This window comes from Bradysia coprophila, unplaced genomic scaffold, assembly GCF_014529535.1.
Source record: "Bradysia coprophila strain Holo2 unplaced genomic scaffold, BU_Bcop_v1 contig_94, whole genome shotgun sequence".
Taxonomy (NCBI): domain Eukaryota; kingdom Metazoa; phylum Arthropoda; class Insecta; order Diptera; family Sciaridae; genus Bradysia; species Bradysia coprophila.
Window position 1 is genome coordinate 9,474,750 of NW_023504022.1, and position 26,960 is coordinate 9,501,709.

Here is a 26,960-nt window from a genome sequence, read left to right on the forward strand (position 1 = left end):
TTTTACAGCATCTTCTACATTAATTACACAATCCATTACTCTATTTCAACTACACTATCTCAAAATTCTTTGTTACAATTTGCACCATAACGGGAAGCGCATTGCCGTTATAAAACGATTATAAATCTTTTACTTCGTTTGTTTAAAGTATCGCCGTGTGTTTGACGCAAAATCTTTTACTTCATTTGTTTCAACATTATTTTTGGAATGTAAGAGTCTAGCCAGATTTCATCGCTTATTTTTGTCATTAACGTCGATAACAGATGACTAATAGATGCTTCTTACGTTTAAGAACGTCCAGCATTTGATGATTTTATTTCCTGTTTCATGGCATATATTAGCGATAACAAAAGAAAATTAGCAAAAATCTAAACTTAACTTTATTAAATAAAATAATTAATAAAAAAAACAACAAAATGTTTTACAAAGAGAATGGGGTAGATCAATATGACGTATACGTTTCATGATAATAACTTTTAATTCATAAAAGAGTTAATAAATCAATTAAATTAATGAAAAATCAACAAGAGAATATAATTATTCAAACAAAAAGTACAGAAGACGAACGAACGAACGATAAAAAAAAAACGAAATTCAAAACTCTATTCATTCATTTCTCAAAAAGTGCAACAACAAAACACCCACTATGTTATGCACAAAAATGCTGTACAAAAGATGGATATTATATGCGGATTTACAAGTTTCCGCGTCGAGAAGAGATGTGCATTTTATCGTAAAAATGCTCAAACTCATTTTTCTTAATTATTTTCCTTATTTATGGGATTTCCATGTTCATCAATTTCAACGGACGGAATTAATGGGGGACGGAATCCATATTCCCATCGTAACGACTTTCCGAAATTGATGTTTCGCCGGAATTTCGGCGTTTGTCTGTATGACCATATATTGGTGTATCGCTGCAGCGACGGCGGTGGACCCAGATAATCATCCTTGTAAATATGGCTCTGATAATCGAAACTGCCCGCATATTGATTATCGTAATTTAAAAGTTTCGGGAACAGATGAGTTGTTTTCGCTGAATGACCGAGAAATGGCACTCCGTAGACGGGTTTCGGTTTCAAATTTGGGTAGTGAAATGCTGGTGGGATCAATTGATTGGATATTGTGTGTATGGGCTTGAGAATGGTTGACTCGTGATGATGATGGTTGATGGACACGGGTGGTTGCAGATGAAGATGTTGTTGATTGATGGATGAAATTTCCGGAGGATGAATCGAGTTACTCGAAAAATGTGGACTGATTGGCGGGTTGGGTAGGAAGACATGTTTCGTTTTTTTGTGGTTCAGGTGGAATAGATTCTTGCCGTGGTCGTGTGTTGTCGTTTTGATGATTGTGTGATGTTGTTTGGGTGGAGCGACATGGACAGCATATGGAACTGGGTAAGGAACATGTACGGCGTAGGGTACTGGTCTGTCGACGAATTTCTCCACAATTTTCTCAACAGTTACAGCATACGGCCGATCTACTGGCACTTCGACTGGGACGGGTCGGTCAACAATTTTCTCCACAACCTTCTCGACGGGAACTTCAACTTTCACTTCTTTTTCGACTATCTTTTCCACTTCTACCGGATATGGTCGATCAATGAACTTTTCGACCACTTCTTTGTATGGACGTTCTACGATTCGTTCCACTTCAACTGGCCGGTCAACAATCTTTTCGACAATTTTCTCAACTGTTATGGGACGATCGACAATTTTTTCGACAACGTATGGGACGGGAACACGTTCCGTTTTGGTGACTTGGTAAGGCTGGTAGTGTGTGTGATGAATTGGCTTCTCTACAATTTTTTCGACAACAACATTTTGAACCGGTCCCGGCACTGTCTTTTCAACAATTCGCTCAATTGGTTTTTCGACAATTCTTTCAACGGGAACCGGATATGGCACAGGTTTCTCGACAATTCTATCGACGGGGACTGGAACTTCGACTCTGACAGGCCTTTCGATGTATTTATTCACCTCAACCGGATATGGTCGGTCAATGTAAACGTTCTGCTGAATTATTTTCGATTTTTTCGGAATGAAACGAGCTCCGAACACTGGCTGCTGGTATATCACTTGTTTCGGCTTCTCCTCCTCCTGACTGATGAGAATGTTTTTGATGTTTAAGCTCTTTTGTACTTCGACGATGGTTGTCTTTCCGTCGACCGCTTCTGCCCCGGAATGACTCACCAACGGTTGCTTTTGCACCAAATCCAAACAGTCCTCAATGTTCTTCCCTTCGTTCGACAATCTCAATCCGGCTTGAATGGGAGCTAGAAACTTGTTTGAGATGGGACTCTGTGTTACAGAGATCTCTTCTTGGGTGTAGCTTTTGGATGTTGTCTGAGTGGTGCTACTGGTTGTCGAGTAGATAGCAGTGTTATCTTGGCTCGGCGATAGAATCTTGTTTCCTTTAAAATTACGCAGAAACTGTCTGGACGGCGCTTCCTTTTGTGGCAGTACAATGCTGTCCATCAGTTTCTGGTCATCGTTTTGCTCGAGATATTGATTGTTTTGCACCTCGTAATGGGTGGTTTCCTTGAGGAACTGGCCATTATTTTGATCGATAATTTCGACGTTAATCTGCTTCTCGGGTCGTTGTTTCGGATGTCGGGGCAAATACTCGACATATGGTACTATGTTTATCAGCTCCGATGGCTTCTCGCTGACTGCATTTTCATCGGCCACCACGATCGGACTACTAAACTTATCAGATTCATCGTCCGATTGTTGCTGTTTTGCATCCAATTCTAATGCGTGGCGTTGACCATTACTAGCCGCATTGTATTGGTCGTTAATAGTAGGTGTGAACAACGGTTTCGGTGTATGTTCGATCGCTCCATTGATGTCGATGACATCTTTGTTAGACACCAAATTCTGAGTGGTTTCTAATAGTTTGGTCAGTCCAGACGGATTGTTGTCGTGTGGATAATTCTGACCGTTTATCGATTGATCCGGCAAATTGTCCAGTTGTGGTTCCTGTACGGGGTGCACACGAGTAACTTTTGGATCTCTTTTGTTGCTGTTAAATGGATCATCGTTCGAGTAAGGTCGATGATTCGATGGAAACGGTGTCCCAAGTTGCTCGCTACCAGGATCCTTTACTTGCGGGACACTAACCAATTGCAGTGCTTCAGGACTCGGATATTGATCGGTTTGCAGCTGAATGAAATTGGATGGAACGACGTTTTGATGCGCAGGGTTCAGATGCAATGCCTGCACAGCCTCATGACCTAACGCAAAATGCCCAGAAGCGTGACTGTGGTCATCCTTGGTTGCATATCTTCAATAAATTTCAATTCAAGTTACAATCAAAGAGAACGGTCACGGAAAGCTAAAGAATTTCAACGCACCTTACAACTGGATGATATCCCCAATCATCCGCAATGTATTGTACATCCGAATTCGCTAGTCCCGACGGAAGGTTTACATAATAATTGCCCTTAGTATTAACACCATCTCTGGTTTCTTTGTGACCTTGTGATCCAGCATCTTCGTGGTTTGCTACGGCATAGCCATATTCGTATTTTGGTGGATTTGGGTCTGGTTCCTTTGGCTTCTCTACATATCCGGGTGGTTTTACGGCAATGGTGTAATTGACAAGAATGCCTAAAACCAGATAAATTCTCTGGAAATGGAAGAACGGATGGGATAAGTCGTTAAGCAATCAATTGAGTCAATTAAAATAATTTTTTTGTGAATGAAATTTAATTGTTGAGCTTATCCACTCGGATAAAATTGATAAATTACATCAAACGACATAAACGCACGGCATATTTCTCGTCAATGGAAGCTTAAACCCTTTTATACAATTTGCCATAAGAAATTATTATTGAAATGATTCCGATTCTTTCACCGGTAAGTGTTCGAATTTCAAATTTCCAGCATAGAACACGGAGAAAAAATATGTTAAACCCTCCTTATAAAATGAATTAAAACAATGAAGCAAAATATCCGCTGGTGTGGAAGAAATTGAACTCAATTACCTTTCTCTGAAACATTTTTTTCCCTTTCAATTAATTAATTGAATCCTGTTGCTCCGAATTCTGAAACAGATAGAAAAAAATTTGTTGAAAAAAAAATTGTAAAATAAAAGAAAATTTGTGTATTCAATTTTAAATTAACAAAATTGAGTGGTTCGAATATTAAATTAAACATTTTTGTTTCCTTTTATACAAAATACGTTTGATGGACCCGCTTTTGGGATGTATATTATGCGCCATACAATTTGTCCAGTCAAGTAAAATTGTGTTAGGAGAGATTTTTTTCATGAAATACCATGATTACGAATTGTCTTTGTAACTGAGCATTATTAAGACGGCGTTCAGCAAAGGTAATTCGATGTTCCTCAAAGAAATTCCATTTTTTTTGGAATATTTTATTTTGCATAAATTAGACCTTCATTTCTCTAATCAGCAGTGGTAGTTACTTTGGTCTGTGTTCTGCACATACTACCAAAAAGTCTTTTTTCCGTGTTCACATAATATTACACTGATTACTGTCATTTGAAGTAACATTCGAAATTAGACAAATCAGCGAAACGAAGGGGATTAGCAGTAACAGCTTAGATACGAAAAATTTGTTGTTTTTTTTTGCGTGGCAAAGTTGTACCAAAAATCTCAAGTAAATTCGACTAGTCAAAAATTCCTCTTAGGGTGAAACTGACGCAAGTACTTGGGTCTACTTACGAAATAAGTGATATCTCTGAGGGAGACTCATTCTGCGTCTAAGCGCAAAAGTTTTAACAACAAAAATCTGCAGAAATTTTTTTTAAAAAAAGTTTGCGTCCCAGATTACAAATATCCAAGTTTGGGAGCCATTCGACTCATGGGCGGAAAGTCAAAAATTTGCTGTAAATATGTTCCTTAGTCCCTAAAATTTTGTGAAATTTTTGTGGTAGAGGCCTTGCGTCACGCCCTCTCACATGTGGGCATGATTCTCAAAGGTTGTGTTGTAGTTTGGAGTTAATGTCTTTCTCATCAATGTATTTAAAACTTACAGAAAAACTTCCAAAGAATTTCCGAGGTCAATTCTTGAGATATTAATATTTTATATCAAGCAAATGAACAGGAATTTTGTTTATACCCCTACGATGCGACGCTTAGAAATTGCTAGTGGGAACCCATAATTAGGGTTCCCATTTTTCAATTTTGTAAAAGAGGACATTTCGGCGTCAAAAAAGAGGACAAAAAGAGGACGCCTTCATATTCAAAAAAGAGGACGAAAAGTGAATTTCTGACGCGGAATTACAACGACTGTACATGCACTTTGTGCAACTATTGTGTAATTTACACCACAGGTCATGGTGAAAACAAAAAAATCAAAAATGCTCTGTGCTATATGCACTGAAATTGTCCTGATATTCTTTTGGATACCTTCTCAGTGATTACATCTACTCCAAACTACCTGAATACAAACTTCGTTTTACCTTATCCTTGCGTGATCTCTCACAACTTTACACTACTTCCTTCTTGTCAAATTTCTAACTTTTATTTTAATATATGAAAGAATGCGAGCGGAGCGAGCGATTTTTTTTTTTCTCGAGATGACGAGTTCGTTGTATTAATAAGTAACTTTCAGAGAACATTATTAGTTAACGCCGTGCAGCGAAAATGTTTCGTTTTTTAGGTATGAGCTGCATCAAATTTACTTAAAGAAGAAGAAGGCATGAGAAAAAGAGGACAAAGAGGACGTTTTCATCAAAAAGTAATGTTCTTAGAATATTTGTAAAAAAGAATAACGAGCCGAAAAAAGAGGACATGTCCTCTAAAAAGAGGACGAATGGGAACCCTATTCTCACCAAAAATGTCACAGTAGTTTTTATACGGTCATATCTACATTCCATTCTGTTCGTCATTTGAGGCTCTCACCCGGACATCTCCAAGATATTACCACCGGGATTTGAACTATTGTTAGACTAATAAAGCAATAAAACCAGAGCCTATTTTCGAGAAAATATTTTCGCGAAATTTTCCGATTATCCTGAAAATAATTTTCGAAGCATTTCGAGAGTTTGAAGAAATTTCGAGAAACGGCACGATTTATTCATTAATCCGTTGTTCAAAATATCGACTAATTTTTTATATAAAATCTTTTACTTCATTCGTTATAACATTCATGTCAGTACTGGATTACATCGTGATACTCTTGCTGCTTCTCACATGTTATTAATAATACAGACTGACTGTATCCGCCGATAGAGTAAATCAATTCTTTTAACCTAGAACTACACAGAACTACACTATTAGTATTTAGATAGGAATTTGCTTCAGCTGTTCTTCTCAAGCAAACAAAACTAATGACACATCGTTTTACAATCTTACCAAACGCACGTGCGAGCAACTATTCCACCCGCATAAACACCGACAAAAAAGGTTTCAGAGTCGTGTCCAGGTAAATTTTTTTGTAATATAAAAAGCACATTACCAGATAACTTGATTTTCCATTAAAAAAATATTGCCTGAAGATAAGTTACCTGCCGCAGGTAATTTTTTAATTTTTTTTTTTGTCAGTGAACAGCTGGAAGCAAATTCCTATCGAAATTTCACTTACTTCCTTCATAAGTTAGAAACTCTAGTTTTCGTTGCGCTTATTGGCCACGGAACGACAAACTACATTCAGAAACCTGTAATTTCAACTTTTTATTCCTTGTTATTCAAATGACTATTATGGAACTTGGAACAGTCGTAATCGATATTCTCATTACTTTTTTTCTAATTTGTTGAATTTATTTTTTTTTGATACGCTTTTCTATATGATTTCAAAGCTGGCAAAGTATACAGACAGGTATAAGTAAAATGTCCCTGAAGACATTCTGTCTGCAGGGTATTGAAAAGATTATTTCTTTTTTACAATCACAGAACTTTATGAGTACGGTCTGCACAAAAATTCGAAATCAGTCTACCATTCCTACTAGAAGTTTTTAATTGAACCAGAATAAAACGTAATATCTTATCAGGGAAACGACAAAAATTTCTCAATTAATTGGAATCGATTTGCGAAATTGTTCAGAGAAGAGAACAGTCGAGCCCATGAACTGACAATAGGGGTCGTGAGCCAAACGACCGCTAACTTTAAATTCAACGGTAAAGTGAACGATAACACTAAACTCGCACTGGGAAAAGCGTGACCGTTGAATTTACAGATTGTGGCCGTTTTGCTAACGACCCCTAATCAATATAGAATTAATAACGGTTGATTGTGTGTCCAATGAAATGTATTTTATGGATATTATTGTGTCTCTTTTCGTAAAATACGTAATGTGTATACACAACACACTTATGGAGAGAGAGAGAGAGAGAGAAAAGTTTAATTTATTTTAAATTGCCTATTTTCAAACGATATACGAAAACTCATTATCCATTATTACCTCCGAATGATGTGTGTACGTTGTATACTTTCAGTGAATTAGAGTCAAAGTTGATATCAAACCGTTCAAAGGAAAACTATACCTTTACTCAATAATAGCAACATGAAACAAACACCAATTAACCACCCATTGCGCTCTTCCATTATCATACATTTCATCGATAGATAGACTGTAAAATATGGTATCAGCCGTAGTATGCAGTGTATCCAATATTATTATGGTGTGTAGCAAAGTCACCATGCATCATTTTGTTATACAGAGATAGAGAGTAGAATATCATGGCGAAAATTAACGAGAATATTATGTTAACGAATGAATATTTGATTGATAAGATTGCACATTGTTATTTATATTATGTGAAAACCATATCATTTCCCGCAGAGATTTCCAACCTAATGACAATTAATTTAGATGGACAGTTGTATTTACATGTTATACTGTGTATACGTAGTGTACGTATGATTGAACTATAACATATTATATCCCATACAATTTACATCCAGTGGCACAGCACATATCACCTCAACTAATTTATTTAAACATATTCGTCCTCACGTTTCATTAATAGTCAATAGCAACAGAATTAATTGCGATTTTACAACATTTGAAACATAGAATCATGCTAATTACCGTAAAGTAATTAGAGTGAAGCGTATAAACGAGGATGAAATCGAATTATGGGCAAAAGTTTTTTTTTTCGTCGTTTCTTTTCTTTTTAAATATAAAAGTTATAAAAATCAGCCGAAAATGTCTCGATCCAAGCAAGTAGCTAGTGTGCAGTGTATACAAGAGAGAAGAAAAATCGTTGATGATTTGGTGAATTTAAAATTTTTGAAATTATTTTTAATTGCGTGAAATTGCGTGATTATCACATGGTTAACGAGACACGAAGAAAACATAATCTATTGAAATTGAAAATTTTACAAATTTGATACGAGAGCGTAGATGTGCCCTAGATCAAAGTTTTGAAATTTTTCAATTTATGTCTCGTATCATCATCAGGGGACATCAAAGCAGTGCCGGCTTATAATAACATTTCATATTTAAATTCAATTTGAAGACAGAGTCAAAACACTTTTTACAACTCAGTAAGAGAGAATAACTGTCTCGCCCTCGGTCATTAAACTTTAAGTTGTTTCGTTGCACAGCACTGGTCCTAGCATTAATAGAAAATCGTTGGATGCTGACGAGATCACAGAAGGCACTTCGTTTGTTAGGATAGATGTATCTTCTACTTCTTTGTATGAGGTAAAACATTCAATACAAACAATCGGAAGCGGTAGCTATCATCACTAAAGCCTCCAAATTTGACACTTGTCAATTCAGTGTTCATGATATTAGAAGTGCTGTGTTTGCTGTGCAAAATATTGTGTTTGACTTGGAAAGAACATTAAAAGTTGCGTTTCAACGCTCCCAGCTCGTGTCACAAAAAACACCATCGAAAAGTAATGTTTCAATAGTCTTCACTGCTTTTAAACAAACACCTTTTCTCAATTGTCAAATACATATTTACAGTGCAGTGATGTATTGCAGTTTCATATATATTTTACAGGTCTTGCGTCGGATCAGCAAAACTCACACGTAAACTCCTAATTATGTAAATAACTGTTACACATATCTTGTGTCATATTTCCCAAAACTTTCAAATGTTTCTTCTTTTGTAAAAATCACTCTCCTATGTAACTGTGCAAAGTAGTAGATTGTTGATATATGAGGAGACGCATATGTCAATGCGTTGCTTTATTGCATAAGCGAAAAAGAGAAAACAGACGTATGGGAACTGGAAACGATAAATTCTCCTGTCAATTTCAAATAATTTTTGTTTATAAATGCTAGGACCACAATAATTTGGGGAAGCATCGCGCGTATCCAATAAACATATCTTCAGTGAACTTGTTATTTCGACTATTACTCAGAAGTACCGGTAAACTTTAACAGACGGTGAAATATCGTCTCTATTACTTCTTTCGATTTAAGTTTTTTTTTAAATTTTACAAAATCTTGTACTTCATTAGTTTTGTCATAAATTTTACTACATAAGACAATATTAGCCACATACCACTTTACTTATATTCTCTTCGCCGTCTTTAACAGATTCTTGCAGTTTACATATAAACTTTATTGACTACCATTGCGATGAAATATGGGCACTTAAACACTTCAACTTCTATTTCATCGTAGATGCATCCAAACCACATAAGCCCTATTTGTCCCAAAAGCACAAAGAATTACCTTTCAAATGATACCCCACACGACCATGTACGTTTTGTGTACCTCGAGAAATTTCTGTAAGAACAGTGTAAGTCTTCGGTTGAAAACTTCAACTGCACATATTTTAGTGTGGATGAATTTCAAAACCATCAAGTCCCTATTCGGCTCAATAGTACATGTGATTACCTTTCTAAGGACACCCCACACGACCCTGTACGGCTCGTATAACTGGAGAAATTTTTGTAAGAAAATTGTAATTTTTCGGTTTTTGCTCACCTTTCACCAGCCACACAAGCTTTGAAGAATTTTTTTGAAAGTGGTTTTGGCTTCTAGGGTCGAAGTCCTTTCTAGGCACATAAAAAAAAATTCAATAGAAAATGCTTCCGATTTCGGTAGGCTATTTTTCAAAAGAATCCCTTTTTCCCAAAATGATCCCTTCCAACTAAAACTTTTGCCAAGTGTTTTGGGCATGATCTTCCTACATCCTCATACATCACGAAAATGCTTGCATACTCCCTTATGAAAGTGTGATCTGTATTACAAATGCATCCGAAATTAATTTTGAGTAAACCCATTGTATCGTACATATCCATAAAAAACATTTCTGTTCGTGATAAATGGTAACAAAACCGAAAATAAATTGAAAAAATGTACAAAATCAAATTCGAAAGGAAAAAAGAATTGTTGTGCTGATAACTGGTCGAACACATCGAATCCAATTACGAAAACAAAATTGACCATTCGATTCGCACTCTAACCGCATTGCAATTCGATGCGAATGTGTCGAGTCTTTTCAAAATTTAAATAATTTCCCCAACGCAACTTAATCAATTTTCATATAGCGAATAATCAGCGTGTATACCCTACTGTCCTACATGCATATTATTCGATGATGTTCCATTACAAAGGTAGCAAATGTAAATGGAAAAAGATAAATTTTATTCAACATTTTCATCGTGTGCCATACACCATAAGCTAATCAAATTTCTCCTAACAATAATAATTCTGTTCGTAGTATACTACGTGTGTTGTCAATGAATTAATTTCAAAATCAAGTCACTTAATTGAATCAAGAATTTCCATTAAAACACTTTCCATTTTTAATCAAAAGCTGATCGAATTATGTTTACAAAAAAAAATTGATTTTATCATTCACGGTAAATGATGTACACCGAACAGTGAGTGTTTCGGATTGGAAATAAAATTTAAGAAAAATAAAATCATTTTTGCATCTAGGTACCATAATGACTTACCGAACACAATATACGTTTCAATAATCCATAATCATAAGTGGAAACGATACAAATTTACATTATTCGGCACAAGAACACTCTCTTATCGTGTGTCTGATCACATTTCACATTCTTCAAAAGTGTACGAAATTTCCAACAATGCAACTGCCACAATAGCGAAAAAAAAGCTCAACTTTTCGTTTCGGTTGTTATCTCAAAACTTTAAAACAAAAAATTATTCAGAAGAATCATAAATTCCGCTTTTGTTTTCGTTTCGCTGAGATGATCATCTCTGGAACATATCACAATAGAAAAACGATCACAATCAACACACTGAATTGAGAAGGAAAAAAAATAATTTCAGCTCGAGTGTCGGGTGCTAAAAGGTGTTTTTATGTACCTCTCTGTACCGGAGAATGTATAATTTGAATAGAATAAGAAAACTCTGTTTGTGACTATATCCTACAGCCTCTTCCGATTGACTGATATGTTTAACAAATATTGCTCCAGTATTAAATAGTTCCCCCTCAATTAACCGAACCGTACACCTGTTTTAAGGGCTTTCACTGTTCAAATAATCAGTGGCGCGGTTCACAATTTCTCTGAATATTTTTCGATTTTTCGTTTTGTTGAGCTCTGCTGCCACTTACTTTGGATCAACACATTAAACCGCCTCTCTGTCTATGCGTAATAACACCTTCGAACTGACTGAATTTGTTTCAATTTTACCGCATATCAACCGACGCCTCTGAAATTTGGTATAGTTCTGTACACACCTTTCTCTTACAACCAAACCAGATCTGTCGCAAATCATCTTGCGGCTGGTTGTACTTACAACACATTTTGTTTTTTTTTACTTCGTTGTTGTTTATGTTTTGCTCCATTCATTTATTTTAATACTTCAATTTTAAAACAGTGTTTTTTGTGAGATTAACGTATCCATACGTAAACGAGTCAAACCGCTTATCGATAAAACAACACAGCCATTACAGCAACAACGATAAAAAGAGAATTTTCCCTTTCTTTTGCTCGCAATCAGAATTGGTTAAAATGTTGTGATCTTTTTGGGTCCGTGAATGGATCGTGTTGAGTATATTGGAGTCAAGTTGAAATTGTCGGCACATTCCTCTAGCAATCTATAATATACACAGTGTATGTATACCGCACAAAAAAATCTACAATTTTATACCACAAATGTTATCGTATTGAGTTGTAATGATATTTATGAGCAATGAACGTGCACCTGAAAATATTGGTGAAGCAAAATTAACATTTATTCGTATACACTGGCTGTGTACGTGTACCGATCATTAGGAATGTTTTGAGAGTTAACTCTTTTTTTTAACATCTACTTACTTTTGCCCTGAAGCTTATTCAAAGTCAATGTCAATGGCTGAAAAGTTACGGTCCATTGATTCATTATAGACAAGAGACAGTGGAAGTGTTTTGAGTATATTGAGATCTGTTTTTTTTCCTCCATCATCGGTCCGTGTACATATAGATTTGCGTGAACGCAAGGCAATTTGATTTAAAATTTTTGTAGATTTTTTTTTTGTTGGTTTGTTGGGTACTGGTTCGAGTATTATTTGATTTGATTTGATCGCGCTGATTTGATTTTTCTATTGAATTAGATTAACCTTCGAATAACAAAACTTTCTTCAGTCTTTCTAGAGCTGATACAATCGAATTTATTTTAATGATAGGCGAATTACCGAAGACATTTATTTAAATAAATATAATGCGGAGAAAGAAATATAATTTATTGCTTTTGGATATTCAAATTTTCGTTCGGTTTAGATAGATCTGGTTGTCATGAGTGTTTATGTTTGTATAATAAACGGAATAAATGATAAATGCTCTTATAAATGGCTTAATATCTCGTTACATTACATTAAATGAATGTTCAAAAAGTAATATTTAAAAAAAAATGAGAATTCTTATATCACCGTTTCTCTTTTGACCAACAAACTTTTTCTTATTCATCCGACATTGGATGTCGATAATTTTGAATTTAAATATTTTTTTCTCTCACTATCCCAATATTTTGATTTGAACTAATGTTTCACGTGGAGAGTGAAGATACTAAGGATGAAAGTGAAACAATGCGGTATCGTGCAGTCTAATTAATTGAATTACTATTTTCGATGGTAAACGTTTTTGAATATGTGGGTGGCATGCCGGAAGAGCTTACAAAAAAAATGTTTAAAGAAACGACGCATCCAGAAAGTGAGTTTGGAACCAACGATGTCGTTGGTGCCACCAGAGCCCTAGGTACGGCCAAATCATAAAAGCCGAAGCACCCACGGATTTCGCTTGTTAGAGTGTCGAAAATACTCATTTGTTTTGAAAACTGAAACTTATGTTGAACGTTTTTACAACAACGATTCTGTTCGAAAACTATTGAAGTTCGTATTAGTGCGAGAGCTACTGTAATTCCGCTCGCTTTTAGATCTTAATGAAACAATTTTGTTCTATATATTGTAGTGAATACAAAACAGAATACCGTTTTTTCCGGAAAATGGAAAAGCGTATTTCCGCCCGGAAAAGGCATTTAAATAAAGTGATACAGTTGGAGGCAGTGAAATTTAAGCATGAATTTGCTTCAGTTGTTTTTCAGCTGATCCACACAACAATTCAAAACTGTCTATCAGACCTAATACGGTTTTACAACTACCACGCTCGTGCGTGTAGCGGCGTTATCCGTATAAACAACAATAAACAGTTTTGATAGAATCAGCTGAAAAACAGCTGAAGCAAATGCATGCTTAAATTTCACTGTCTCTGACTGTAATCAACATTCGCTTGATAGACAATAAACCAGATGCTGCTGCGTAATTCATTAATCCGCAAACAACTATGCGTTACACAAAAAACTAACTCGTCTGTATTTGAGGAACCTGCTTCGGTAACTGTTTTTAGCTAAGAAAAGGCATTACTTGTTGCAGCATCCAATGTAATTTAAGCTTTAAGCTATTTGTAAATACCAAATGAAGTGACAGTCTCGATGGGCGGGTCGAAAAATAGTTTAGTTTTTCGATCAAAATCCCTGAGTCGACACGAGGTTTAGTCTTAGACAAGGTCTTAGACGAGGTTTAGACAAGTGCTATGAGAATCAGCAAAAGACAACTTTGTGAGACACACTCACTTTGACTTATGCATGCGATGACTTATTGATATTCATTTGAACATTTACCAAAGAGGTCAATCATTTCTTTTAAGTTTTGCACTTTTAGCATGTCATTTTTGTAATAGTTCACAGTTGTTACTCGTGATATGCTCGTGTTATTTGAACCGTGGTGTCATAGTTGTCCAAGGTCAGTTTATCTTTCTTGGTAAACATTTTTTATCGCGACGAGTTTTATGTTTTCATTTTTCGGTAGTTGTAATTTATGTTAATTTAAATGTTTATAAAACCTTACAAAATTGCATGCACCTGGTGCATTTTCATGTTGTTTGTAAACAAATAACTTTTGCAAGTACAACACATTTTGAGAGTGTGAAACCATGTTTCTTATTGGTATTTTTACCGACTGTAAATATATGAAGAGATAAATACGTGAGTTCACTCTAGAAAAGTTAAATAAAGATACACAACCGAACGGGATGGCTCAAAGTTACGTATATGTTCTAGCCTTTCACCAAAATGATCCGGGTTTGATTTCCGTATCAGACAATTCCACTTGGAATTTTCCTCGCAATGGTAGTGCGAGCACCTTATTGTTCACGCAAGCTTCATAATTTTGGTGTTGCAGTTTGTTTGGTGGCTGGAACGATATACACACTAAATGACTCGTATGATGTAACCCAAATACGATCAATTTGTGTGCATAATGTCTAGCCTACATTTAGGCTAGATATCAATTAAGAAGCCTAACTTCCTCGGAGAGTATTTTCATACTATGAGGTGTGGTTCGGAAGTCACGTTAAGTCAGACTTCCGGAAAAACAAATCAAATCAAAAAATGAAGCAATTCTCTCATTGATTGCTTTCAATAAGTATACAAATCTGCGCCAAACAACACATTTCATACTAATTTCTAGGCGACAACGAAAATATTACACAATTTCCAATACACAACGGCCCATTGAATTACCTATTCCTTGTGCGAAACGAAAACACCCAATCAGCAAACACGAATGCGTGTAAATACTTTATACCCCGAGCTAGCGATATAAATTCGCGTCATAATTTATCATAATTTGCGACTCCATAAAAACCCATTCTTTACAACTAATTTCTTATATCTGGCAGTAACATCAAGACTGTACCGTTTATAACATTATTGATGTAAGATTTTTTCCTTTCCTTTTGTTTTAAAGCGGAAAAAAAATACCCAAAACGAGAGAGACGAAGAAGAAGGAGGCGAAAAAAAATCCCACGAACCCTCGAGACATTTTGTCCTTTCCCATTTTTTTTTTTAAATAAATTTACAGTCAATTTCGATAAGATCACGTTTTGTATGATAAATTATTGCCAAAAGTTACATGGTTTTTAGCATGCATAGTATTCGAGTTCTACCTCTAACTATCATATCATGAAGTAGGTATTTCTTAATAAATTTCGTAGTATTTACAAGCACGTGTCGCAAAAACTGACTGGAATACGAAATGAGCAAACAAAATTATATTCAAAAGTCAGACGAACGAACACAGTGCACGCATATATATACCGTCATAGGGACACACAGGATGTGAGAGATTTCTCAAAAGAAAACAAACCAAATATTATTCTGTATGGGTCCCCTCCCGGTTTCAACATTACATTCATATCCCATGAAAAGACGTTTAATATTGAAATGTATGCGGAAGAATGTGTTGACCGCTTCTTACTCACACATTACAGATCAGCACAGACTTTCTTTGCGAATTGATTTGAACGAAATCTGTCAGTGCCAGCATCTATATAACAAGAAATTGATTAAATTCATCGCAGACAGAAATTACGCTTGAATATAATTTTCTGTGACCGGTGTGTACATGATCGCAATTTTTCGTTGAATTTTAAAATATGGTCTCTGCGAAAGTGAACGTGTTATTATCGTTGGTTGATGTTGGTTTTTTTTTTTAATCCAACAATTTATTGTCATCATCGATGAGTTATAAAATTACCTTAAATATACGACTTGTTTCCAAGCATGTATGAGCATATTTTCCGAAGTAAAGCAATAACAGCGAAGAGAAAAAAAAAAGAAGTCATCACAGTTTTTGTGTATGTACCAACCAATCATCAACCCATATACAGACCGTCTAAAAATCGAAAGTAAATTGTCTTCTCACCGAAGTATGTATGCAATTGATATGTCGTTTCGGTTTAACAACCTGATGGGTGATAGATATAGTTAAGTTTTTAATTACAGGTCCATATTAAATGTGCGAGAAATTGTTGGGTTTGGTTTTTTTGTTGTTGAATAAGAAATAAAAAGCGTTTAAGATACCACCATCAGTAGAGAGGTAAACGACTTTTGTCTTATAATATCCGGCATTTTTGTTTCTGTTTCGGAACGGCATACAAAAAGTACAAAATTTTAAGATTATTACACGCCGATAACCGATCTGTATCTCTGTTAAAGACATTGTTGCAGTAATACAATTCATTTTCAACGAAGTTCCAGAGAAAACTGAGGATAGAGTACATTTCGAGGCCTTACTTACTTGTTACTTGATGCAGAACCGTACGACAATTTCTGTACGTTTTAGTCACACTTGTTGTGTTCGGAATTCAAGTCGACGAGATGTGTTTAAAAATCAGAGTCTAATTCACTAAAGAAAAACATAGCTAACGCCGACCCGTACGAAACACCTATTCGTATCAAAAGCCTTTACTGTGAAACTCTTCATTTCTTTTACTTCATTCTCTACTGAAAAGCTATGTTAGATGTTTGGTAATTTTCACTTACATTACCCAGTCTTTTTCTTGTTATCATACACAAATAAATTGCCGGAGGCAATATAGACAGCCCCGAACGAAGTCAAATTTCATAAATTCCTATATAAACAGCTATATACCGCTATATTTACATATAAATACACATTTCACCGATGAATATGCTGTAATATAGCTCTATATGCCTGTATATAGCTCAATATAGCTGTATATAGATGTCCATATATGGAATGCCTGAAACACCCCACACACATAACCAATTATTTCCATGTTAACAGAAACTCTCTAAGTACCATTTTCCCCAAGATATATAACTTTTAATAAAATCCAATATGGCCACCGGCAGCCATTTTGTTAGGAGACCGGAAATTTTACCGACGATTTACATTCGTTAATACCTTTCAAACAAAAGAAAATTCATGAGCTCACTCCAAGAGACCTAGCTCACGCTCCGGTGAACATAATTTCAAAAACTTTTTTTTTCCCTGATTAGTACGGTCAATACCTATCTAATAAAGCTAAAACAGACGAAATATGTTCAAATGTGGCCGACCTACAAGCAAAAACTGCTTGCCGCCCTGTGCCTGTTTCACACCAAGGGGTCTAACTCACGAGTCGGTCATCCGATTTCCATAAACTTTTTTTTTTGTCGATCGGTATTGTAAATACCTTTCATTTGACGTATCACTTACAAGTGTAACGTTTAAATGTCCGGAGATATCTTCAAAAAACCGTAAAGCACTTATTGGGCCCCAGCTCGGGAGGGGTCGACCCAAAATCACTCATCTTCGAACTTAGCCTCTCTTTTGATAATACCAAACGGGAATAAAAAGAATTTTAGAAATCGGATGTGTTTTACTCAAGTTATCGTGCAGACAGACGGACAGACGGACATTTTTTTTTCCGCTGATTTGCCATCTATGTACAACCACAATAGGTTTCCCCTTACTCAGGGAGTCCAATTCGACGTGTTACAAACGTATGCGTAAACCCATAAGACCCCAGTACTTCGTACGGGTCTAAAAATTGAATTTGATTTTACAGTAGAAGACGACAAGAAACACTATCTGCTATTGGAGAAAATGGCTTGATCTTGTCAATATACGACTGGACGTGGACTTTCCCAGGGAGTTCAAACGAGTAAACTCTGACAATGTAATTTCCAATTAGTTGAATCTTTTACACTCCCAGTTCTTACAGTGACTTTATCATAAGATTGTGCAACGTTTTGCCGCAGCTGTTTTTACAATGTTATTTAAATGGTGAAAACAGCTGGAGCTAAACGTTGCATTATCTTATGATAAAGTCACTATATTAGGTACTCAGTACTTGAAAGACAGATTGATTTTTTATTTTTCAACTTTCTAGAAGAGAAGCGGTCTAGAGCGGAGATATTTAGAAAAAAACATAGCTAACGCCGACCCGTACGAAACACCTATTCGTATCAAAAGCCTTTAATGTGAAACTCTTCATTTCTCTTACTTCATTTTCTTCTCTGCTGAAAAACTATTCTCCCTTTAAAATCACTTACATTATCCACTCTTTGCCTTGTTATCATATACAACTAAATTGCCGGAGGCAATATAGACAGCCCCGTACGAAGACAAATTTCATAAATTCCTATTTAAACAGCTATATACCGCTATATTTACCTATATTTCACTGTAAATAAACATTTCACAGAGGAATTTGCTATTATATATCTCTATATGCCTGTATATAGCTCAATATAGCTGTATATAGGTATATATAGATGTCCATATATGGAATCCCTGAAACCCCTCACACTTAACACATTATTTCCATGTTAACAGAAACTCTCTAAGCATCATTTTTCCCACTTTATATCACTTTTAATAAAATCCAATATGGCCGCCGGCAGCCATTTTGTTAGGAGACCTGAAATTTTGCCGACGATTTACATTCGTTAATGCCTTTCAAACAAAAAAAATCATGAAGTTCGGTCAAAATTTACTCGAGATATTGACAAAATACTCCACGTTCACTGTACGGCCGAGTAGCCAGATAAGAGCTCACTCCAAGAGACCTAGCTCACGCTCCGGTGAACATAATTTCAAAAACTTTTTTTTCCCTGATTAGTACGGTCAATACCTATCTAATAAAGCTAAAACAGACGAAATATGTTCAAATGTGGCCGACCTACAAGCAAAAACTGCTTGCCGCCCTGTGCCTGTTTCACACCAAGGGGTCTAACTCACGAGTCGGTCATCCGATTTCCATAAACTTTTTTTTGTCGATCGGTAAATACCTTTCATTCGATGTATCATTTACGAGTGTAACGTTTGAATGTCCGGAGATATCTTCGAAAAACCGTAAAGCACTTATTGGGCCACAGCTCGGGAGGGGTCGACCCAAAATCACTCATCTTCGATACAAATTACCAGAGAGATTGTACTAACAATCGACCCAATTATAACGATATGTGACATCCATCTTGTTGATGTTAAATCGAATGAAGTGATTCATCGTTACTCACATAGATGGCGGTATAGTTATATTGTAAAGTACGGTCCGAAATTGGAAATAAAATTTTTGTTCAGTCCTGTGGTTTGATACGTAGAACTCTTGCTTCATACGCAAGAGGTCTGGGGCTCAAATCTCGTCAGGGCGCGTAAAACAAAAATTTTATTTCCAAATTTCAATTTCATTGTCAAGTAACTTGCAATCTTCATGCACTAGTCTCTTATATATCTCATTCGTTGCTGATGGTCCAAACACAGTAGTAAACTCAAAAGGAGTGACATCCTAAGCAGCTAAAGCTGCTTAACCATCATCCTAGTTTTTCTTCATGAGATAGATAAATCGTTTGTGAAAATTTTTTATGCAGACACTCTTGCATTACTGACCCAGTGCAAAAACTACAGTCTGCATAATCTGTTGAAATTAATCCTTCCATACTTACAATTTTTTTTGTGTAGGACCTTTGGTGATTTTACATAAAAATTAAATTCACTCCATCATCACTGCAACGCTAATCATCTCGGTAGGTGAATTATTTGTATTGAAATAAGCAATAATTATCATTAGATGTAGTGTGTCCCCCGCGTTTCTTTCTTTGGATAACCGCTCCATAATTTAGAGTACTAACCATTAACGACTTTTTACATCATGAACATTGAAAATGATTCTTAATTTCAAAAATTGACTGAAAATTCTGAATCTTTGAAAAATTGGTTCAAGAAGTTTTACATTTATAACCTATGCGATTCATTCGCCATGTAACGGGGTAACGTGGCCATTTAATTAAGATCCGTTCGGACGTCGCAAAAGATTATTTAAAATTTAGGTCAATCCACGAAACCATCTATTCGTTCCAGATTTTAAAAGGTAAAACTGCTTTCCTATAACAATTTGTAAAAGGATGAATTCAGTTGAACCGAAGCAAATATTTCACTTTAAAACTATTGAAAATGTAGTAAAATAGATGGTGTCAAACAATTTACAATCGTCACAGCGATCCCACGTCATCGATGTACAGCAAATTACCGTAAAAATTTGATTTTTTTTACATAGACTTAAAAATTTGCAATGTTAATTTTGTGTATCTCAACTTAAACATATTGAATGGCAAAATAGTACAACAATCAGTCAGTATCCCGTTGCATGTGAAGTATGAACTTTTTCAAATTTAAGCGCTCACAAAAATGAACGATTTTTTACACCTATTGATCTAGTACGTTCAGTACTGCCATTTTGACGTATTGAAAAAGCGAAATATTGTTGATGTTTACAAAATGGTTCGTTGTATTGATGGAATTTCGTAAGAGTTGAAATCAAAACTCGAATATTTTAATATAAAATATTTAGTGTTTGATGACGAAATGTTGTGGAATCGATAGGCCTTATCTTTTCGCAGGTAATTTAATTCATAAACATGCATCGAAACAGGCACATCCAAATTTTCGAATTCTTTTAGGAAAATGATCCAGCATCAACTGTTTACATTAGATTAGATTGACGGTCCAAACTTTGGGAAATAGATTTTTGTCTAAGAATCGATGCGTTATGATGATATTATTGTATACAAAATCCAAGCGACATAAAGACATCTACTGTAAAATGAAATTTTGGTGCCGCACATTGAGACTCGTGGAACATCGAGTGACTTAAAATCTCAAATCGATCTACTGACCTCGGACATAAAAATTTTGTTCAAGGACCCCCCTCAACTTTCTTTTGTGAACATTTTCTCTGAAGAGACCAAAATTCTAGGACGCCAGCTTGTCGCCGTAGCAACGTCAAAGTTGTTGCTATGTTTTGGCACATTTTTCGACTTTTCTCGAAAACGCTTCCGACGATTTTTTTGATATGCACATCAATCGATAGGTATTTACAAAAATCCATCGACAAATTTTAGAGAAAATTGAGAAAAACTGTCAGAAAAAGCAGTTTTTTGCTATTTGTGGCCGCTCACAAGCTTCTGACCGCTCCCAAATGTATTTTATCGGAAGCGCCGACCTCGAAAACCCTTTAGACAATAATTTCACGCCAATCCATTAATTTTACGCGAAATGACAGCTATTTTAACTTTCAAAAATTCCGACTTTGAAGCCACCTAGCGGCCAAGCGACGCATAAAAAAAATTTTGACATACATTTCCTGAATCAGCATCGAAAGCACTACCGAAATCAATGATAAAATCGTTAGGTCCGAGGTACGGCCTCAGTCCTAACCTAGGTCTAAAGCCGACTTTTCCACATCTAATCACCCCACAGAACACTCCTACCTACTTTTTAGATTTTTAAAAACGACGATGCCCTTCGGGCATCGTTTTTTTAGATTGTTGTAAAGTCATGTATTAAGAGCGCAGCGCTTCGCGCTGCGCGCTCAATAAAGTAATGAAACCTTTTCTTTAGAATTGTCAAAATCATCTCTTGAAAAAAATAGGAAACTCCGGCGAAACGTTACTCGTGTTTGGAATTTATGTTTGCCACTCTACGTAAGCAAATAACTATTCATTCTTGACGAACACTCTCTTTCCTGTGTTCTTGATTGAATTTACATTAAAATTATAACAAGCCTTGTACATAGAAAACCGAAAGCTTAGAAATATCTGAATCAAAATCCCCTCCACACGGCTTGTAATACCGACTAGCCCGTGTAAGATGCTATACTCACCGACACAATCATAAAGAAGTTCGTTTTGGGAAACAAAAACATTAGAACAGGTTTAACGGTAAAAGAGGAATGAAGTGTCATGTCGTCAGTAGTACTCGTTCTTCGGCACCAACTTGACGTAAAATCCAAATAAAGTTTCTAATTTTCGTCAAGCAACAATCAAACTTTTATTAGTTGAAGATGGATTTCAGGTAGTTTTGTAAGCTTTGATAAATGTTGTTTCCATTTCCGAACTTTTTGTATGTTGGTTCCATCAAGTTTGGTGCTTTTTTTTATTGATTTATGTGTGTGAAACTAACGGAATGTAATGTTAATTCGGTAAATTATACAATTTAGCGCGATCACAAGAAATAGTGAAAGTTTTGTTTATCGGGAGTAGAATCTACTACTTACGTCACAGGATAACTAGTGAAGTGAAAATTCGACAATTTCGTTTCAGTTTTATCTATTTTATGAACATTTCATTTCCTTTGTTATCGTAAATAAATATCTTCGGACATTCGGAAACTATAGAAAATTTTTAGTTTTACTTTTCAATTTGAAGGCTTGTACGAGAAATCGAGGGACTACTCATCGAAAAACGTAAAACGCACCAAAAAATGGAACGACTAAACCGACAATACCAGGCTGCACGCGATGAACTGAAAAGAAAGACATCGATAGCCGAATCGCGATGAAACGTTCGCGGATGAAACCACGCAAGTCACGTAAGTGTTTATGGTATACGTTGATAGACTGGCATATTGTATGGTTAACTGAATTATCAGGGTCAGCTAAACTCTCGGATGAACTTAACTTTCTGAGTCAAAGAAATTCTCGAGGACTAAACGTAGTGTACCATCTAAAACAATTCGAAAGTCTAATTTGTTCAGATCAATTTTTAATTTTTGTTTTGGTTTTTATGATTCTTCATCACTGCAGTATGAGGCCGAAGCACCGTATTGCGTTCTTTGTGTGGTTTGATGAGCTTTCGAAAGCTTTGAGCTACTTTTGGATTCCATTGGAAAACTGGAAAATGTTAGTGGAATACAAAAGAGGCTCAAAGTTCTCGAGAAAGCTCTTTCAAAGTGAAGACACAAATGCGACCCCGTGCTGGCGCGCAATGGACAGCCTCAACGAATACGATCAGCTGATATCCTTGGAAGGAGTGATAAATGGTCAATTGGATACCGACGCATGGATGGAATGCTCTTTATCAGTGAAGTGTGGTGGTCTGGGCATAAGAAACGTCACTAGCCTATGTTTTTCTAGTTTCTTGGGCTCCTACCATTCCGTTTCCGATTTGGTGCAACAAATTCTCCCGTCATACATCCAACCACCAACAAACCTCGTCGAGGAAGCCTTACTTGCTTGGCATGCAGTTACAGGAAAGGAACCCTTGGAGAGTCCGCTGTGCAAATACCAACATCATTGGGACGATACTTTTTGTGCCGCTGCCCACGATCTCATCCTAGAAAACAGTCAGTTACAAGTAGAGAAAGCAAGAATTTTGGCGAACGTTTCACAGTATTCCAGTTCGTGGCTAAACGCTCTTCCATGTTCGTCATTGGGTACCCTGCTCGACAATCAATCATTTCGAATTGCTGTCTCACTCCGCTTGGGCTTGCCAGTCTGCCATCCCCATACTTGTGTGTGTGGGACGGCGGTGGACAAGTTTGGTCGCCATGGTCTAGCCTGCAAGAAAAGTTATGGCAGGAAGTCCCGACACGACACCATCAACGATTTGATCAAACGAGCTCTTTTGTCTTGCGGTTTCCCAGCACTTCGAGAGCCAACAGGATGCAGCAGATCGGACGGAAAAAAGCCGGACGGCCTGACACTTATACCATGGAAGCGTGGAAAACCACTAATATGGGACTTCACTAGTGCCGACACAACATGTCAATCGTATGTGACGTCAACAAGCCGTCGAGCAGGTGCGGCCGCGTCTGTGAGAGAAAATTCGAAACGAACAAAGTACAGAGCGCTGGACAATTTCTATTTCTGTCCGATATCAATTGAAACAATGGGTCCCTGGGGGCAAGAGGGGGAAAAGCTGATTGATGAGATTGGAGAAAAGTTAAAGCAGTCCACTGGCGAGGCCAGATCGAAAAGCTTTTTGATTCAGAGAATTAGCATCGCAAACCAGCGTGGAAATGCGGCGTCTATTCTCGGAACGATACCACAGGACACGAACAAGTTAGACGAGATATTTTATATAGCGAAGTAATTGTTAGTTTATCAATTGTGTTTTTTTCTATGATTTATCGTGTCTTGTCTTTTGCTATATTTTTTTTGTTTCTTCTTTATTGTAAATTCACTGTAAATAAAAACCGGATGGTGCAAATGCGATACGCTGTTTTGACGCAATACCGCAGTCATATTGTCTTACTTCTTTTATTCTATTGAAAAATGTTTTTTTTTACATTACAGGATCAACAGGATCGTAAAGAAACGGCCACTGCACCGAAGAATGAAAATTAGTTTATTTCAAGCTGAGACTGATGTCTCACTAGTCTTAGTTTCAATTGATTTCATGTTTGTTTTTCTCATTATTATTTTGTTTTTTTTTTTTTTTTTTTTTTGTGAGTTGTCGATGTGCAGCAAGATTTTTAATGTGAAATTCTAGTAAAGTAGCTTTGTTCTTAGTATTAATCTGAACATAAAAAAAGACCAACATTTTCTGTGGTAACCAAAAAATGGAATTTTATTTCACTTTTCCTTAATTGGTCTGCGGTACAAGCAATCTTTGAATAAAGTAGTCTATGGACATAAAATGTATTCAATTTTATTGATACGGGGATACTAACAGGACGTGTAACTGGATTTGTTTCTCCAAAAGTAACAGAGTTAATAAGGTAAAAGAACGAATTGTCTCTCGATGACATTCGGTGCGATGAGTTTTGGGTATCTGAACAATATCTTTTTCTCAATTGTCTTTAGCTGTTGACAAACAAAATGAAAAATTTTGCTTAGGCTAAGTCACTGAACTATGACAAATTCGTCGCATTAATTCGAAATTATTTCGCATTAAATTTCCATTGATAGGAAACCAAGGAACGAAACAATTTAATTTACATTAAGATCAATGGTGATTACGTATGCTTTCTCCTTTGTGACATTACCAACATACGTATTTCTTAACGATCCGCTTGCTTAGGAATAGGAAATTCTTTATTTTATCGTTTAATCGTGGTCGACCGGATTTAGTGTGTAGGCACTAAAAGAATCCAAGAACACTGTCTGGGTGACCAGATAAATTGCATAATATTCAATTCAAGTAACAGACTCCATCCAAGCTCGATATGGGATGGCTTTTGTCTTGCAGCACAAGAGTACTGTGTTCATTTATATGTGCAACGATAGTGGGTGAGGCCAGCTACAACACCCCATACTCAGTTCCGTGGAACAACGAAGCTGAAGAGAATCGAACTCTCCGAACATTCACTATATTTTTAGTCATAACTCTCGTGGATGTACTCGCACCAAGCAGTGCGTATACTCTACCTGTACGTCTTTCCAAGGCCGACATTCGTGCAACATTACAACAATTTAAAATAATTTTTTCTTGAGTTATTGCCGAAAAACTGTTTTCGGTATCCTCTGACATGTCTTCACTTTTGAGAGCTTTTGACAGAAAATATTTTTTTAAAGGAAAAGTAAAAGATACATGTTTCCTAGAATTGAAAGACGAATCCAACGAGCTATCACTCAATAAAATCGGAGACCGCTTGTTCCCCAATCGCCTGCAGTCTTGGCGATGTGACTCTTAAAGTGTGACGTTCAAACTGTTGAATATACTCAGACCAAAAGAAGTAATAGATTCGATAATTCTATTGGTGGCATGCATATTAAATTGACGACTACAACTTGAGAGCGCGCCTTTATTTAAGTTACGAGCACCTGTTTTACGCATACATTGACATCACACTGACCTCTATTTCATTGCTCGTAACTAGCAGGGGCTCGTAACTGGTGACGTTACCTAATCCGAATCGCATTATTTAGATTCCATGACTTCAAATACGAGAAGAAAAGTTTCTGCCAACATTTTGTTTTGGCTTTTTTCACATACAATGCATACTGCAATGAACCCTCATATACGAACTAGTTCATCCTCTAATTTCATTCCTTTCATCTATTCGATCTTGTACTGTAAGACTTCCTCCAGGTATACAATAAAATTGTAATGGGAAAAGTTTAAAACTTGCAGAAGAAAAATAATAAATACAAACTCACTGTTCACTTGCTGTGTGTATAATATGAAGTGGATCTCGATCATTTTGTTAGCGAATTGTAATAAAAAATCTTGTTGATTTTCCCTTTTTACAAAACACTCATACACAGTTTTTGTGTGTTTCTGTTTTTATTATTTCACACACAAAAAAAGAGACAGAAAAAATGCATCGCTTTGTTTTATTCGAATAGAAAAAAGCGTAAAAAAATTACACTCTCATGTACATACCGTACATTAAATATACGACGAATTCCAACATTAAAAAAAAAAATTGGAATACACAAAAAAATGCAATGTAAACTCAAATGTAACGAACAGAGTCAGGGAAAAAAATATTTCGAACTTACATGGAAGTCACAGCACAGAAAGTGTATAGTGTAGCCGGAGGCTATGCACATCCATTTAAAAGTAAAGTAATTTTTTCTTCTCTCTGATGTTTATTAATGTTCTTTCTTCGGAGGCAAGTCGTGTTTTTTTTCTACATATATAAATTGGTCGGAATTGCTCTTGGAATCGATGTATGTATGACGAGGGAGCGAAAGCTGAGATTATTATGTTGATGTTATGTCATAAAAAAGTGTGATTGGAAAATCGTCGAGAGTCATATAGTAAGAGTATCTGGAGTGATAAAGTACCCGAAATCAAATCAGAAAATTGCTTTTCAGCAAAAAAAAAAGTTTTTTTTTTGTGTGAGTCGGTGTACGATAATTCGGAACGTTTTGTCATAAATATAGAAGGATGCGTAGGATGGTCTTTTTTATCTCTGAACAAAATGCCAATATCGAATTGAACTTCGGAATTTTTGTTATCAGTTTTTCTTAACATATAAAATTAGAAAGCCGAAATTTCTTCGTAGACCTACTAAAATAGCTTAATTTAAAAAAAAACTTCTTTAGAAAATACTG

General features: G+C 36.0%; 1 protein-coding gene and 1 long non-coding RNA gene across 3 annotated transcripts; one reads left to right on the plus strand and one right to left on the minus strand.

Moving 5' to 3' along the window:
* Positions 1-357: 357 nt before the first annotated feature.
* On the minus strand, positions 358-11,462 carry LOC119085314. 2 transcript variants are annotated; one of them, XM_037195692.1, is made up of 5 exons: positions 11,218-11,462; positions 10,839-11,150; positions 3,992-4,051; positions 3,359-3,633; positions 358-3,288 (listed from the first exon to the last, which is right to left on the minus strand). In XM_037195692.1, the coding sequence occupies exons 3-5, from the start codon at positions 4,004-4,006 to the stop codon at positions 759-761; spliced, it is 2,820 nt and encodes a 939-aa protein (XP_037051587.1). In that variant the 5' UTR covers positions 4,007-4,051; positions 10,839-11,150; positions 11,218-11,462; the 3' UTR covers positions 358-758. The 2 variants fall into 2 exon arrangements, with proteins under 2 accessions (XP_037051587.1, XP_037051588.1); XM_037195693.1 differs by having other exon boundaries at positions 10,839-11,109; positions 11,218-11,305.
* An 11,020-nt stretch (positions 11,463-22,482) lies between these two features.
* LOC119085351 lies at positions 22,483-24,292 on the plus strand. The gene is made up of 2 exons (XR_005089285.1): positions 22,483-22,546; positions 24,252-24,292. It is a non-coding gene; the product is annotated as an uncharacterized LOC119085351 (long non-coding RNA).
* The last annotated feature ends 2,668 nt before the right edge of the window (positions 24,293-26,960 follow it).

Coding starts and splice junctions, on each gene's coding strand:
- LOC119085314 (XM_037195692.1), bottom strand. Junction 3,289..3,358: donor GGATATCATCCAGTTGTAAG/GTGCGTTGAAAT, acceptor AATTTATTGAAG/ATATGCAACCAAGGATGACC.